Source organism: Cyprinodon tularosa, unplaced genomic scaffold (genome assembly GCF_016077235.1).
Source record: "Cyprinodon tularosa strain WSP-4 unplaced genomic scaffold, ASM1607723v1 ctg465, whole genome shotgun sequence".
In the NCBI taxonomy this organism is placed as follows: Eukaryota; Metazoa; Chordata; class Actinopteri; order Cyprinodontiformes; family Cyprinodontidae; genus Cyprinodon; species Cyprinodon tularosa.
The window spans coordinates 84,338-99,697 of NW_024039191.1; the positions used below are offsets into that span (position 1 = coordinate 84,338).

A 15,360-nucleotide genomic window follows, 5' to 3' on the forward strand; every position below is an offset into this window, starting at 1 on the left:
AGAGGTATCTTTATGAAAAGGGCCATTCTGATTCACACTCCTCGCCAGTATGTGACGGTAATGCGCACCGAAAAGATATTTGCCAACCGCCATTAAACGCAACAAGGAAAGCAAGCATCACTGTCCTGTAATCCCCAACTCCACCGCCTCCGTGGAGGCGGTAGTGAGGAACTTTTGACATTTTTCGAACCCCGCAAAAAAAAAAGAAGGTTAAGGCGGAAGTGACGTCAAACGTTGTTATGGGCTTACATGTGTAAGTCCGTGAAATCCAAATACATGTTAGTTTTTTTTTCAGATTGAAGGTAAGTGAGAGTTTATCGTCACATCTAAAGCTACTCCTAAAGTTGTCCTGTCAGTGTTTTTAATGCAGCTTGCCGCATTTTGCTGCAATGCTAACATGCTAGAGAGAACTAGCCAGCATTAGCCACCACGCTTGACTCTGCTTTAGATGTACATTGCAAACAAATTTTATTTAAACCTATTCCGCTGCAGTTGCATTGAGGATGATTTTTTTTTTACTATAATTGCAGTATAAAGACCACTTTGAATACAGCGTGAAGTACTTCCAGGACCAAAAAAATGAGCACACAGGTAATAAATTACTTCAAATAGCTTCATATAATTGTGAGATATACGACAAAGGTTTACTCTGATTTTGCTTTCATTTACAGTACAGCATCCTGTTCAAGCAGGAACATGGTGAGTTATGTTGACTAAATCGCCACCGCCTCTGTTCGTCTTGCTTTGCTTTGTTAAGCAATTACTTAAAAAAAAAAAGATCAGGAGGAGGATGGATGCTCCACTGTCAACTGATCATAGACTGGACAAACAGATGCATACCTGTACAGCTAAACACAACTATTAAAAGCAAAAACAAAATAGATTTTTTTTTTTTGTAGATTATTCAAATTAGACACAGAAAGCGTCATTCTGTTATTTGTAGTCCAGATGTTCAGTCAGGCTTATTTGGCAAAGTCTGGGTTATGTTGTCATTTGGGTTTCATAAGCTGGCTCATTCAGCTACACTTTCACCAAAATCATTTACGTTTTTGTCAACTAGTGAAACCTCATGATGCATTGAACTGTTTGGGCAAATTGCTTCAATGATCCCCACAGTTCCTTGAAGCTTCATGTGAACAGGTCGTCAAATACTATTAGAGTGCAGAATTACATAACAATGGTATGCTTTTTTTGGGGGGGGGGGGGTTGTTTTTCTTTTTTTTTTCCCATTTAAGTTCTGTTGAAAATTTTAATGATTGGTGTGCATAATAAAAATTTTTGTAAGGTCTATTTTGCATAAAATGTCTTGGAAGAGAATAATTATTTAAGGTGCACTGTTTTTCTGTCATTTTAGTGTCATAAGCTCAAGCAGACAGTGAACGTGCTTTTGCTCATTATTGAAAATTAGGTAATAATGAGCAAAATGAAAGGTTTTAGAAGCAATGTGTTCAACCAATCGTTTGGTTAAACAAACTAATTTGCCAGTGTTTATACCCAATCTGTATTGGTAAAAGGGCAAACCAATACCAATTGTTCACATTGGCCAAATAACTGGTTAAATAGCAACTTTCAAAAGCCTTAAGCCAAGACTTTAACCAACAACCATTGCATTGGAAGGCAAGGTCTTACAGCTGATGCAACAGCAGAAAATACTAATGTTACAACTGAAATCAGTGGCCTGCTCAGATTCTGATCATTATATTGTTTAATTTAACCAAAGTAGTTTTAACCAACTAGGTTTGTTGGAAAAACAACCAATCTATTCTTAGAATCTATCCAGACTCTACCCAACTGACTGCAACTCTCCTACAAACTCCTACATCTTGACTGAATACTGAGGCTGTTTAAATTCCTGTTGAAGTTTTCGGGCGAGTTGAAGCCCTTCCCAAAGTGGTCACATGATGTTAGCGAAGCTGATTGACACTGTTAAATATCACATCTACTTAAGATATATTTCTGTAAAAAAAATGTTAAAATTAAAATGGTGACAAACTACTCATTTAATCTCTCAGAAATAACCTGCTCACCCCTTTCCCCAGTTTTATTGACAGTAACAGGATTTTCATTGTGTCTTTTGTATTTTGATGTCTAAACGCCTCATAGTTTTCTACCAATGAAAACTCTTCAATGAACTCTGCTATCGACTGCATGGTCTGCTTTGGTAAGCAGCAATGCTGATTAGTTGAACCTGTCTTCATTTAGTTGTCTTGAGGAAGCAAGGCGACCTTTTGGTGAAACACAGTAATCATGACATGTTTGTGCCTAAGTTGAGTCAGAAATGGGCGTCTATGCCTTAACTTTTCGAAGTGAGTTTTTATGAACTTACCCTCCACATCTTTTTTGTAGTGATGGGTCCAACAACTGCGATGCGTTGGTGCATGCGTCCAGCCCATATGTATCGGTGTACATGTCGGAGTTGTTTCTAACTGACTGACGGTGTTTAAAAACGTCTCTGTCAACATGATCAATAATTTAGGAGCATCCTAAAGGAGCAGGAATGCTTCAGCCAGCCGTTGAGTTTTTATTTTAATTTTCTTGTTGTTTCATCATTTTCCTCTCAGTTGTCACTCAACTTATCTAAATAAAATTTCATTTCAAACTGACACAGTTTACTTACTATTTTAACCGTACTTATTGTTTTTAGATAACGATTTAAATTCTTAGCCCACAAGTGTCCTCATTCACCTTTTCCCCTAAATGATCAGGTTATGATATGTGTTTACATTATTTATTGGCTGCAACTAAAATATCAAATATATTTTCAATTTAAACATGGATATGGAATAATACAATATAACCTACTATCACTTGTAGTAGGTCATCAAATAAATTCAGTTTAGTCCGTCCAATAAGCTGCCTGTAGTGTCTTTAAATGTCCAGCAGGTGTCAGTATTGTGTGAGCGGTATCAACGCAGCGTCAATGCACTTTGGCAATGTGTTAAAACGCTTCAAAATGCCTCATCACTACGGTTTGGTTCATCATTTGTCAGAGAAAGAAGTCAAAAGGAAAAACTGATTTTGTTTTGTTTATATCTACAGAGGGGTGATCTATCTGAGTCGGTTTCTCTGTTGAATTTTATTTTTTTTTTTACTTCTGATCCTTGTTTCCCAACAGCTCATGATGATGCCATCTGGACAGCAGCTTGGGGCAAAAGTGAAGCGGATGGCTCAGAAACAATCATCACTGGTTCACTGGATGATCTGGTCAAAGTCTGGAAATGGTGAAAAGCTCTTCGTTTTTTCAGTACTGATATCAATAATTACAGTCTCTTTCCTGCCTTCCTCCCTCCCTTCCTTCCTTGCATGCTGGGAGTGTGTTGGTGATGGTGAGAATGCATGTGGTGAGTCTGATAGAGAATGAAAGAATCGTTTTTAACTGTTTTTTTCCCAATCTTTTCTTTTTCCATGCTATTTTTCCAATATTATAAGATTGCTAAGATATCCTAACTCTGGTTTGACTTGTGGGACCTAATGTTGGCATCTCATTGTCCGTGCAGGTCAGACGAGAAGCTGGAGCTGCTGTGGACTCTGGAGGGCCACCAGCTGGGAGTCGTGTCTGTAGACATCAGTCACAACGGAGCCATCGCTGCCTCCAGCTCCTTGGACGCACACATCCGTCTGTGGGACCTGGAATCAGGAAAGCAGATTAAGTCCATGGATGCTGGACCAGGTAGGACGGCGTGAGAGGAGCTTGTTGTTGCCTTAGTTTTATATTTTACTCTCACTACATTCCTTTTTTTTGTGTTGGTGGTATTTAGATTAAATACAATGCCTCAGTGCAGTGGTGGCTGGCCAATCGAGGGCGCTAGGGCACCGCCCCACCCAATGACCTTGATTAAGAAGTAAAAAAAAAACAAATTCATATAAAATTACAGAATTGAAATATTTCAAAATGTATTGATACATATTTTTTAGATGTACAAGATAAATATTTTATCTTTAATCTAGGTGACGTATTTCCACAAAAATCTTTGGCCGTAGATTCTCATTAAACGTTGCACACATCTAGTGCGCCCTGAGGTGACAGCAACTGTTGTCACAGATTCAGTGAGGGTGATTAACGGGTCGACCTGTGGAAAGGAAGCAAACGTGCAAAGAGAAACTGGACCTGATCAACCAAACATTAAAATGAATCGGCAATCCAAAGACTGATGGAGACGGTTCACTCGGTCCTTTTCCAGAACCTAGTTTAGCTACAAGGCTTAGCTAACTACATGCAGCGTGGCTAATGCTTTATTCTGCTGCCTTGACTGCCTGCCTCCATTTTCAAATGTCCGGATCTGACCCAGCATGACAGGTAGGGCTGATTTAGAGCCCTTTTTAGAATAGAATAGAAAATCACTGTATTGTCCCACAATGGGAAGACTCTGGTGTTTACAGCAGAAAATGGATTTTAGAAAAAATGGTCACGCAAATATGGACCTTAGATTAATGTATAAGAATGACATGATAGTGAAGAGTTAAAAGATTAACAATAAAATACTGTATTATAAAGTGTTTTTAGAATATCAAACTGTGCACCTCGAGAATAAATAACCAATATCCAGCTATGGACATTTTTACAGTAACAGATATTTGAAAATAGCAGCAGAGATGTGCAAAATGACAGCAGCATGTTATTTAACTGACTAAGGTAGAAACTAAAAAATCAGCATGAATGTAACAACTTCTTGAGGTTGTTGGGATCAGTGTTGGTTCTAGAGTCTTCCAGCTGCTGGGAGGAAGGATCTGTGATAACGCTCCCTGGTGCATTTAAGGTGCAGCAGTCTGTCACTGAAGGAGCTGTCCAGTTCAGCACCAGATTCATGCATGGGGTGGGAGACAATATCCAACAGAGATGATCATTTGTTAGGATGCTTTAGAAAAGGCAAAGAAGCATAAGCAATCTGGGATTAACATTCAAAATAATATCATATAGTCTACTTTTTATAGATGTTTTTTAATTTGCATAGTTGCTCTTAAATAAACACATACTCGGATAATATTTTTTAGATATTAAAAAATATAAAGCTGACTAATAGCTTCTCCATTATTAAACAGGTAGATTTGTTTTTTTAGGTTTGTGACACAATATTGGACCATGCAAAGCACAGATTTACCTTCACAAAGCCTCAGGAGGCCAATACACCCACCACCAGTATACGTTTGATTGGTTTTTGTTATACGTCTATTTTGAATTTATAGCCCCCCCCCCCTGGAGAAAACCCCACCAGCCGCCAGTGCCTCAGTGGTATACTGAACAGACATGAAGTTTTCATAGCCTCCTCTCTCTCTCTCTCTCTCTCCCTCTCCCTCTCTCATAGTTGATGCGTGGGCTGTGGCCTTCTCTCCAGACTCTAAATATGTTGCCACAGGAAGCCACCTTGGCAAAGTGAACATCTTCGGTGTGGAAAGTGGCAAGAAGGAGTATTCCTTGGACACTCGAGGGAAATTCATCCTGAGTATAGCTTATGTGAGAACACGCTGCTGCATCACCACTCCCTCATGCTTAAGTCTGCCCTTCATTTCCTAATTCCTCATCCATTCAGCCCAGCTTTAGTTTTTTAATTTGCGCTCAGGTGGAGAAGTATTTCCATTCTTATTCAAGTTGTGCAATTTTGTTTTTCTTTTTTCCCCACACTGAAATGGTTTTTATCCAAATTAATTTTATTAACAGAGAAAGGAGTTGAGGATGCTCTGGACCAGAAGATGGATTCTATTCAGTTTATCTCTGTAGCACCAACTCAGAATTCATCATCTTAAAGCACTTTACAGAAACACTTTTCTATCTAAGGAAAACCAGCTGATTGCATCGACTCATTGCTATATATCAAGACGACTCGATTATATGTAAAACCAAGCTCTTAAATATTTATTTTATCAAGAGTAAAAAGTGATTCAAATGAACCTAGGTGATAAATCATCATTAAACGAAACGTACATAGTGACTATGGTTGTTTGAATTCCTCCCTGACTGCCACTGGCATGTTAAAGGCTGGGTTCAGCCTCCTGGGATCTTCTCACTGTGGGAGAATTTCAGAGTGATCATTGTGACTGGCAGTTATCCATTATATATTCAAACGTGTCGCGCAAGAGCTCATGGTGAGAAGAGATGGCAAATCTTCTTCTCAAGATGACAAATAGCAAATCTCCGCATCCCAAACTGAGACAGCAGGTGGTCTCTGTCCAGCAGATTGAGGAGCAACGGCAACCAGGCTCTCCTGGACCACCAAGAGAACCTACAGGGTTGACCATTTCACTCGATGGTGACTGGGCAGATCCAATGGAAAGCAGGGAAACAGACAGCGGACCAGCTGGTCATGTGTTTACGAGAGAATTGATTTCCTGTGGGGCGCGGGCCTCTGCCAGGGAAAACCACAGTGGGAAATGTTTAAATCTCCACAAGGCAAAAACATCGACTTGGACCCTGCCAAAGCTGTCCTATATCTACTATACCTCCGGAGGAGGTAAACTCCAATACCCTGCAGGGCGCCTCTGTTGGGACAGAGTTCTGCATCCCTGGTAGTTGCACAGCCCTGATTGATATAAAATGCTTAGATCCACAGCCTCTGAATCTCCCTCAGGCACAGCAATGATCTGGTACTACCCTGGTGACTGATATGGATCACAACTCAGGTGTTGTCTGTCCTGATGAGCACATGCTTTTCCTCCAGAGAGGGAAGGAAGTGCCTCTGTGCCAGATGGATCGTCTCTGGATGGGCCTGAACTGCCCGCCATCCCAGGGGTGATGCATCGGAAGTCACCAGCCTTGCATCCTTAGGGTACCAGACTAAGGGGGACCCCGTGCTGCACATATGCCCTGTCTTCTCAATGACAGAGGAGCACAGATCAACCTGGAGTTACTCTCACTGGGTCCCATGTGGAGGATGTTGAAGCACCGTAAGGGCAAAGATGAAGCAGCGCCAGTGGAGTCAGACTTTAGGCTGCCACCAGCATCCCGAGCAGTCTCAATTAAGGCTGAAAAAGTGCATCAGATAATAATTGATTATTGAAATAATGGTCAACTAATTTAGTAATCAGTTCATCATTAATTGGAGTATATCCATCCATCCATCTTCTTCCGCTTATCCGGGGTCAGGTCGCGGGGGCAGCAGCTTCAGTAGGGAGGCCCAGACGTCCCTCTCCCCAGCCACTTGGGCCAGCTCCTCTGGTGGAACCCCATGGCGCTCCCAGGCCAGCCGAGAAACATAGTCCCTCCAGCGTGTCCTGGATCTCCCCCTGAGTCTCCTCCTAGTGGTACTTGCCTGGAACACCTCACCAGGGAGACGTCCAGGATGTATCCTGACCAGATGCCTGAGCCACCTCAACTGGCTCCTCTTGATGTGGAGGAGCAGCGGCTCTACTCTGAGTCCTCCCCTAATGACTGAGCTCCTCCCCCTATTTCTAAGGGAGAGTCCAGACACACTACGGAGAAAACTCATTTCAGCCGCTTGTATAGAGACTCTAAAACATTCATTTAGCTGACAGAGCGACCCGCTTAGAGCAACAATTAAGCCAAAATTGTAAAAAAAAAAACTTTTTGTCATTCAATATGTTCTATCCAAAACTGCCCAGGTGGAAAAATGTTACTTTCACCTAATTTAATTTTATAATTCATCTTCTTTAAGGAACCGTTATTGTTAGTTGCAGCCCCAGAGTCGACCATTGACTGACATGGTTTCCTGATTAGCCTATATTTCAGCTTGTAGTGACAAACATGTAGCTGCAGGAACCCCGCAGTGACTCTGAAATCATCTCATAGAAAAAATGCTGCAGCCAAAAAGGCTCATCATAAGTTTTTACTTTTTTTGTGGTGTTTGTATTTACACTGTTTCAGTGTCATATCTCACATCTTCATTGTCAATGCAAGCTGTCACTGTTTTAGCTGCTTATGCATCTGTTCACCTTCTTTGGAGTGGCCTATTCAAAGTAAGGACTCCAATCTGATGAGGGGAGACCCTGGAGTCAAGTTAAACCGTCCGTTTTTGCTCGAACAAAGAAAGAAATCTGTTAAAAAGTGATGTTAACGACTCTTTGGTGGGCTCACATACTTGATGACAGTAGGTGCCGCCGCTAGAATCGTTTTAACGACAAGGTTGGCTTGGATTGCTTTCTTCTCTTGATAAACACAGTCATATATTTTGAAAAAGCATTTGGGGATTAACTTTGATTGTCTTTGTTTTAATAACCTGAGCTGAAATATTTACACGTGAGTGGAAAAAAAAAAAAAAAAAAAGTTGTGGAAATCAGTTAAAGAGGCTGAAATCTTCCTCAGAGTTTTCCTCATCTGTCATTTTCTCTTTACTCCTCAGAGCCCCGATGGGAAGTATTTAGCCAGCGGAGCCATTGATGGGATCATAAATATCTTCGATATCGCCACTGGAAAGCTTCTCCACACACTTGAAGGTTTGCTCAGTTACAAGCTTATATAATAAAAGGTGGTGATTATCCTCAGGAATAACCTGACAGTTAACAATGTGCGATATTTTCAACCGTTGCACGCAGCTACAGCTCAAACAGTATGATGAAATCGCAGGTTTTAAAAGTTCACACTTTACAATGCATGTTCTCATACTGTGCGACCCGACGTTCTGATGAGATCTACCTGCTCACACTGCACATCCAAAATCGCACGTCGGACTCAGCTCCAAGAGCTGGCGTTGGTCGGACTCGTCAGTCTGGAAGAAGAAGCAGCAATCCCTTGTTTTCACATTTGCAGTGCTCGAGGTTCTGGTAAATCGGCTGGTAGCTCTGCTTCAACAACACCTACCAACGGCCGACTGAATTACAAATGTTTGATTTTCTCCCAACCTTACCATTCCTAATCAGGAGGTGGCTGTGGAAATTTTTTTTTTGCAAAACTGGAGACTCGGCCCGAAAAAGACAAAAAAAAATTGTACATTGTATGCCCAGCTTTAGAGGCCAGCGCACTAAAGATGCTGAGGAGCAACACAATCAGCTGAGTGACTGCTCAGGTGGTTGCCTTGGTTCTTTTATTTCCTTGAACCTAAAGCCAGACTTAAACAGCACATTGATTAAATTAAAAAACAGCCCACAATATTTCTTGAGGCTTTTATTGTTAAATCCCGCACATAAAAGTTTATCTTTTTCATTTAGACTCTAATGCAAATGTTAGATTGAAGGATTTGCATAAGCTGAAAAACTGCATTAAAAATAAAAGAACCTAAACATTTCCAGACTGTTTTCCCTATCGTAGGAGCTCCATGTCCCCGTTCATGTCAGTCCATCCTTTGTTCCTTTCGGAAAGTTGGGATGTTTTCGTTTTCCCTGGATGCATCCTGTGTTAGAGGCTAAAATTATCTAAAAGGCGGAAGATTCCTAAAACTGGAATGGGTGAAACGGTTTAAAAGTGTAAATCACCCATACATGCATATTCACAGACATGTTGTATGCACAGTAGAGTTGGGTGTCTGGAGATATGTAGCTTAAATTAATCTTGAGCTACTTTGATGTTAAAAACTGGCCATAAATTAACAGAAATCCTTAGAATAAGCAGTCGTTTTGTCATGACGGATGTGGGTTTTTTTTTTTTGTCCAAACACAAGAAGTTTTAAAAGGTCTGGGAAAAAAATAAAGAGTATTGAAAAATAAAAGATTTGATTTTCCAGACCTGTTCTTGTTTTCAGTTTTCTAAAGGAAAAGTGTTTTGATTGGACTCATCTTTACAGTTTACCCATCTGCATGTTTGCTCTTCGCTGAATCTGAGGATTATGCAGAAAAAAGAAATAAAAAAAGTAATTTTTGGTGATATAGGCCCAGTAAAGAATCTAAATTTGTCAAAATGTACAACAGGTATACATGTTGTCTTCTTTCTTGATCCAGATGCTGAAAAAGCAGGAAACTGACTACCAGCAATTCAAGGGGATTTATTCTGAACTTTATGTTAAAAATGCTAATTAAATGCTTTCCAAAAAAAAATGGCCTGGAAAAGTGTGATATTTAAGCATGGATAAAACATATGCTCCATTATTCCGGGGTTTGAGATTCTCACCAGCTGATAGACGAGTTGACATCCAGCCTGACATTGGAGCTGAGAGCTTACTGGTGTGTCTGCAGGTCACGCCATGCCCATCAGATCCCTAACCTTCTCCCCAGACTCCCAGCTGCTGGTCACAGCCTCAGATGATGGATACATCAAAATCTATGACGTGTAAGTTCTCCTGTCGGCAACATTAAACACACCTTATTAGCTGGTTAATGATTCCTCAGTGCTTTAGCGCTTCAGTCTGCTCAGTAAAATATCACATAAGGTGAAGTAATGGATGGAGGCGTTGTTCTGTCCCTTCCACAGACAACACGCCAACCTGGCCGGCACGCTAAGCGGTCATGGATCCTGGGTTCTTAATGTCGCCTTCTCTCCGGACCACACCCACTTCGTCTCCAGGTGGGACTAGCAGACCCAGAACAGATCAGTTCTTGCTGTGATGAATCCCCTTCCTCACAGATCAGATAGAGATGAACGATGAGAAAAGTAAAACCACCTTCTCTCTGCCACCCTCAGCTCATCAGACAAGAGTGTGAAGGTTTGGGACGCCGGCTCCAGAGCTTGTATCAACACATTCTTTGACCATCAGGACCAGGTAAATAAAGCTGACTCTCCTCCAGGTTCTAAAGCTCCCCTTCAGATTGAAGCTTTACAGATTTTCTCTGAAGGACCAACAGAAGAACTCAATGCTTTTCTTAACCTTTCAAAAAAATTGTTGAAGCACCAAGAAGTCTGGTTTTCAGTTCTATGTTAACCATACAGGGGAGAAGTTAAGTCAGAAGGTGCTTTTCCGACTATATGTGAAAACTAAAGCTGCAGCTTAATGTGGTGGTGGCAGCATCATGCTTCATGATGCTTCAGGATTCATTGGTAGGGCTTGGTGTTTGGAGGTAAGAACTTTGGGAACCTTACTAGCTTAGATCAACATGTGAATGAATTAGAATGGTCCAGTCAAAGTCCAGACCTAAACCTCGCGATTCAATTCAGTTTTTTTATATAAATTTACAACACGTAATCTCAAGGCACTTTACAGAGACAATTCAATCAGATAATGCAGTCATATTGGTTCAAAGTTTTCTATCTAAGGAAAACCAGCTGATTGCATTTACTCATTGACTCTTCAGCAATCCATCACACTAAGCATGCTTGTAGTAACAGTGGAGAGGAACAACTCTCTTTTAACAGGAAGAAACCTCCAGCAGAACCAGGCTCAGTGTGAGCGGCCATCTGCTGAGGCTGACTGGGGTTCAAGGAGACAGAAGCAGAGATGAAGAAAGACACAGAGATATATATGAAAAAAAAAAAAATGGTAACTTTAAATTAGCTATAGACACAGCCAGGCAGATAAGCTCCAAGCCAGCTCCCATTATAGTGAGTGAAAGAGAGCACATACATTTATTCATATTAAGAGAAACGGGGTTACACTGAAAAAAAGGCCAAGCGCCAACATCTATATATAAATCAGAATCAAGTTTATCGTCAAGTAGGGTTAGGTGGGTATTGTGAGAAATGGTATTGATGGCAGCAGCACAGCTGGTATTTCTCTCCAGGATGGTGTCACAGCCAAATGACAACAGACCAGATCAAGCTACGAGAGAAAACAGAGAGAGCATAATGTTAGAGTGGGAGAATAGAGATAGAATGAGGGGAAAACGAGTCCCTATGTCCTCCAGCAGTCTAAGCCTATAGCAGCATAACTATAGAGATAGCTCAGGATAACCTGAGCCACTCTAACTATAAGCTTTATCAAAAAGGAAAGTTTTAAGCCTAGCCTTAAAAGTAGTCTACCCCACGCACTACTACTGGTAGTTGGTTCCACAGGAGAGGAGTCCGATTACTAAAAGATCTGCCTCCCATTCTACTTGTAGAAATTCTAGGAAACACTAGTAAACCTGCAGATTGAGAGTGAAGTGCTCTGTTAGGAACATAAGGAACAATCAGATCTATGATATCAGATGGAGATTGGCCATTTAAGGCTTTATATGTGAGAAGGAGGATTTTAAATTCTATTCTGGATTTAACAGGAAGCCAATGAAGAGAAGCTAGGATAGGAGAGATGTGATCTCTCTTTTTCATTTTCATCCGAACTCTGGCTGCAGCATTTTGGATCAGCTGAAGGCTTTTAACTACAGTTTGTGGACTTCCTGATAGTAAAGAATTACAATAGTCCAGCCTTGAAGTAACAAATGCATGGACTAGATTCTCAGCATCACCTCAGGACAGGATATTTCTCATTTTTTATTTTTATTTTTTTTTTTTACAATATTCCGCAGATGAAAGAAAGAAATTCTAGAAACCTCTTTGGTTAGGGATTTAAATGATCTAAGTGGTCCTGATAAAAAATAACAGTCCCACCTTGCCCATCATTAAATCATTATTTTTTTAAATTGAGGCCTCAGTTGGCATTAATTTCATTAACTGCAATTACCGTGGCAATTAAAGTAGCATTTAAAAACAAAAAAAAGAAAACATTTTAAAAAGAATTTTATCAGATATATTGCGTTATATTTGCACGAAACTGCTCCGGGTGATCGTAAAGCCATATGTTCGGATTACACACACACACACACACACACACATATATATATATATATATATATATATATATATATATATATATATATATATATATATATATATATATATATATATATATATATATATAAACCCCAAATTAATCCCACCCAAATGAAGTGACTGACTAATCAGCTTAATTTTCAAAGACTGATCCAAAGACTATAGCTTCCGTTTTGTCTGCATTCAGAGGCAAAAAGTTGAGTGTTTCAGTTTTTTGTGACAAGACATGCCTGTAGTCTATGTTGTGGGTTAGCTTGATCTGGATTCATAGACAGATATAGCTGATTATCATCTGCATAACCTGTCCTAGTCCACAGGCAAACCTGGAACATGAGGAAGATTTATCATTATCATGTACAACCTGAAATCTGTGAGAAAAATAAGATCTAAACCAGCCTAGTGCTGTTCCCTTCATTTCTACAAAATGTTCTAGTCTTTTTTTAAAAGAATAATAGTATCAACTGTTTTAAATGCAGCACTGAGATCCAACAGGATGAGCACAGATACAAGTCCATTATCTGAGGCCATGAGAATATCATTAGTGACTTTCACCAGAGCTGTTTCAGTGCTATGATGAGCTCTAAAGCCAGACTGAAACTCTTCAAAAAGTTCATTATGGTGTAAGTGATCGCACACCTGTTTGGCAAAGTACTTTCTCAAGAATTTTAGATAAAACAGGAAGATTTGATATAGGTCTATAATTGACCAAGTCATCTGGGTCAAGAGATGATTTCTTTAATTACAGCTACCTTAAAAGCCTTAAAGTACATATCCCTGTAACAGGAATGAATTAGTCACAACTAAAATGGAGTATGAATTAAGACAGAATATTTCCTGAAATAACCTGGTTGGAACTGGATCTAACATACAAGATAATAGTTTGTCTAACTCTGAAAGTTAACTCGATCAAAGCAGTGTTAACCCGGTTTAGATTCTATAGTTACCTTCCAGAGATAAACAAATCATATTTAGAAGAGTACTAGTGATCTTATTTTTAATAGAACCAATCTTATTTATAAAGAACCCCATAAAATCATTACTGCAGAATTATGGATGTGGTTGGGATTCCTGTAAACATGTATGGTGTCATTTTCTCTCCAGTTTTCAAGCATTTTGCTTCAGTGCACAGCTCTGTATTAAACCAAGAAGCCAGCCTTCAGTTAAGTTTTTCTTTTTCAAAGGGGCTACGTTGTTCAAGGCAGTATGCAGAGAACTAGTTACCCCAACAACAAAATGATCAATTTATGAAGAATAAATTAAATTGCTGCCCTCTGCAGCATTGCTCAGTGATGCAGAGGAGATAAAAGGGAAACTGATTTTTTTTAAATCTCTCTCTGCATTATCTGAAAATGATAAATTAAAGCTTTTGGGGGAGGAGAACTCTCTTAAAGTAATCTTAAAGGTTATTAAAAGTGATCGGCGAGGACAGGTTTGTGAGAAAATATTGTTCTATCTTCTGATTCAATGCCATGAGTCAGCAGAAGGTCTAAAGTGTGAAGATGAGAATGAGTGGAACTAATTACATTTTGAACAAAGCCAATCAAGTCTAAGATAACATTGATGGCTGCATTTAAGTCTGTAAGATGCACTACTGAGGGTGTGAATAGTTTTAGTGCAATACTATGTTTATACTGTTGGTTATTGTGGGGCCATGGTTAATGCCACGGTCAAGACTCCTGCAGAAAGTTGGATCAGTTCTCCTGCAGCGCTTAAGTAGCACAGATCCCAAGAGACTGAATCTGATCATCTGCTGGGTTCTGGTGCACAATGTTTCATTACTGCTTAACCAAAAAAACTATTCTACCGGTACTTTGATCCATCATCTAATTTAGGATAAGATCAGTGGAAAACTTTCTCTTGCACTCAGGAGGTCTTAGTTGTTTGTAACTTATAAAAACTCTGCTTCTCAGGTGTGGTGTGTCAAATACAACAGCAATGGCTCCAAGATCGTCTCAGCCGGGGACGATCGCGCCATCCACATCTACGACTGTCCTCTGTGACGAAGAATATTCAGACGACGGTTTCCAATAGATAAACCAGGGGGAGCGAAAGTGTTAGATTGTTTTGCACTGAAATAAATGACTTTTTGTTACATCTGTTGCCTTTCTTTTATTGGTTTACCCTAGAATTTGGTGATTTACATTTTTTTTTATCTTTATACTAGAGCTATACAGGTCCTTCTCAAATGATTAGAATTTTGTGATAAAGTTCATTATTTTTCATAATGTAATGATAAAACTTAAACATTCATGTATTTTAGATCCATTGCACACTAACTGCAATATATCAGGTCGTTTTTGGGCTTAATACAGATGATTTTGACAAAGCTCATGAAAACCCAAAATTCCTATCTCATAAAATTAGCCTATTTCATCGGACCAATGAAAGAAAAGTGTTCCTAATTCAAAAAAGTCAAATTTCAATAATTGGGTACGGTTATGCACTCAATACTTGGTCAGGAATCCTTTTGCAGAAATGACTGCTTCAATGCGGCGTGGCATGGAGGCAATCAGCCTGTGGCACTGCTGAGGTGTTATGGAGGCCCAGGATGCTTCCATAGCGTTTAGCCTTTAGCTCATCCACAGTGTTGGGTCTTGCTTCTCTCAACTTTCTCTTCACAATATCCCACAGATTCTCTATGGAGTTCAGGCCAATTTAGCACAGTGATACCATGGTCAGTGAACCATTTACCAGTTGTTTTGGCTCTGTGAGCAGCTGCCAGGTGGTGCTGAAAAATGAAATCTTCATCTCCATAAAGCTTTTCAGCAGATGGAAGCATGAAGTGCTCCAAATGATAG

General features: G+C 39.9%; 1 protein-coding gene across 1 annotated transcript; it reads left to right on the forward strand.

The window, feature by feature from the left end:
• The first annotated feature begins 237 nt into the window (after positions 1 to 237).
• Positions 238 to 14,656, forward strand: wdr61 (WD repeat domain 61). The gene is made up of 11 exons (XM_038301273.1): positions 238 to 302; positions 531 to 591; positions 672 to 699; positions 3,116 to 3,221; positions 3,498 to 3,670; positions 5,304 to 5,452; positions 8,292 to 8,385; positions 10,057 to 10,150; positions 10,292 to 10,384; positions 10,502 to 10,580; positions 14,473 to 14,656. Exons 2-11 carry the CDS (start codon positions 580 to 582, stop codon positions 14,560 to 14,562), a joined length of 918 nt encoding a protein of 305 aa, XP_038157201.1. The 5' UTR covers positions 238 to 302; positions 531 to 579; the 3' UTR covers positions 14,563 to 14,656.
• The last annotated feature ends 704 nt before the right edge of the window (positions 14,657 to 15,360 follow it).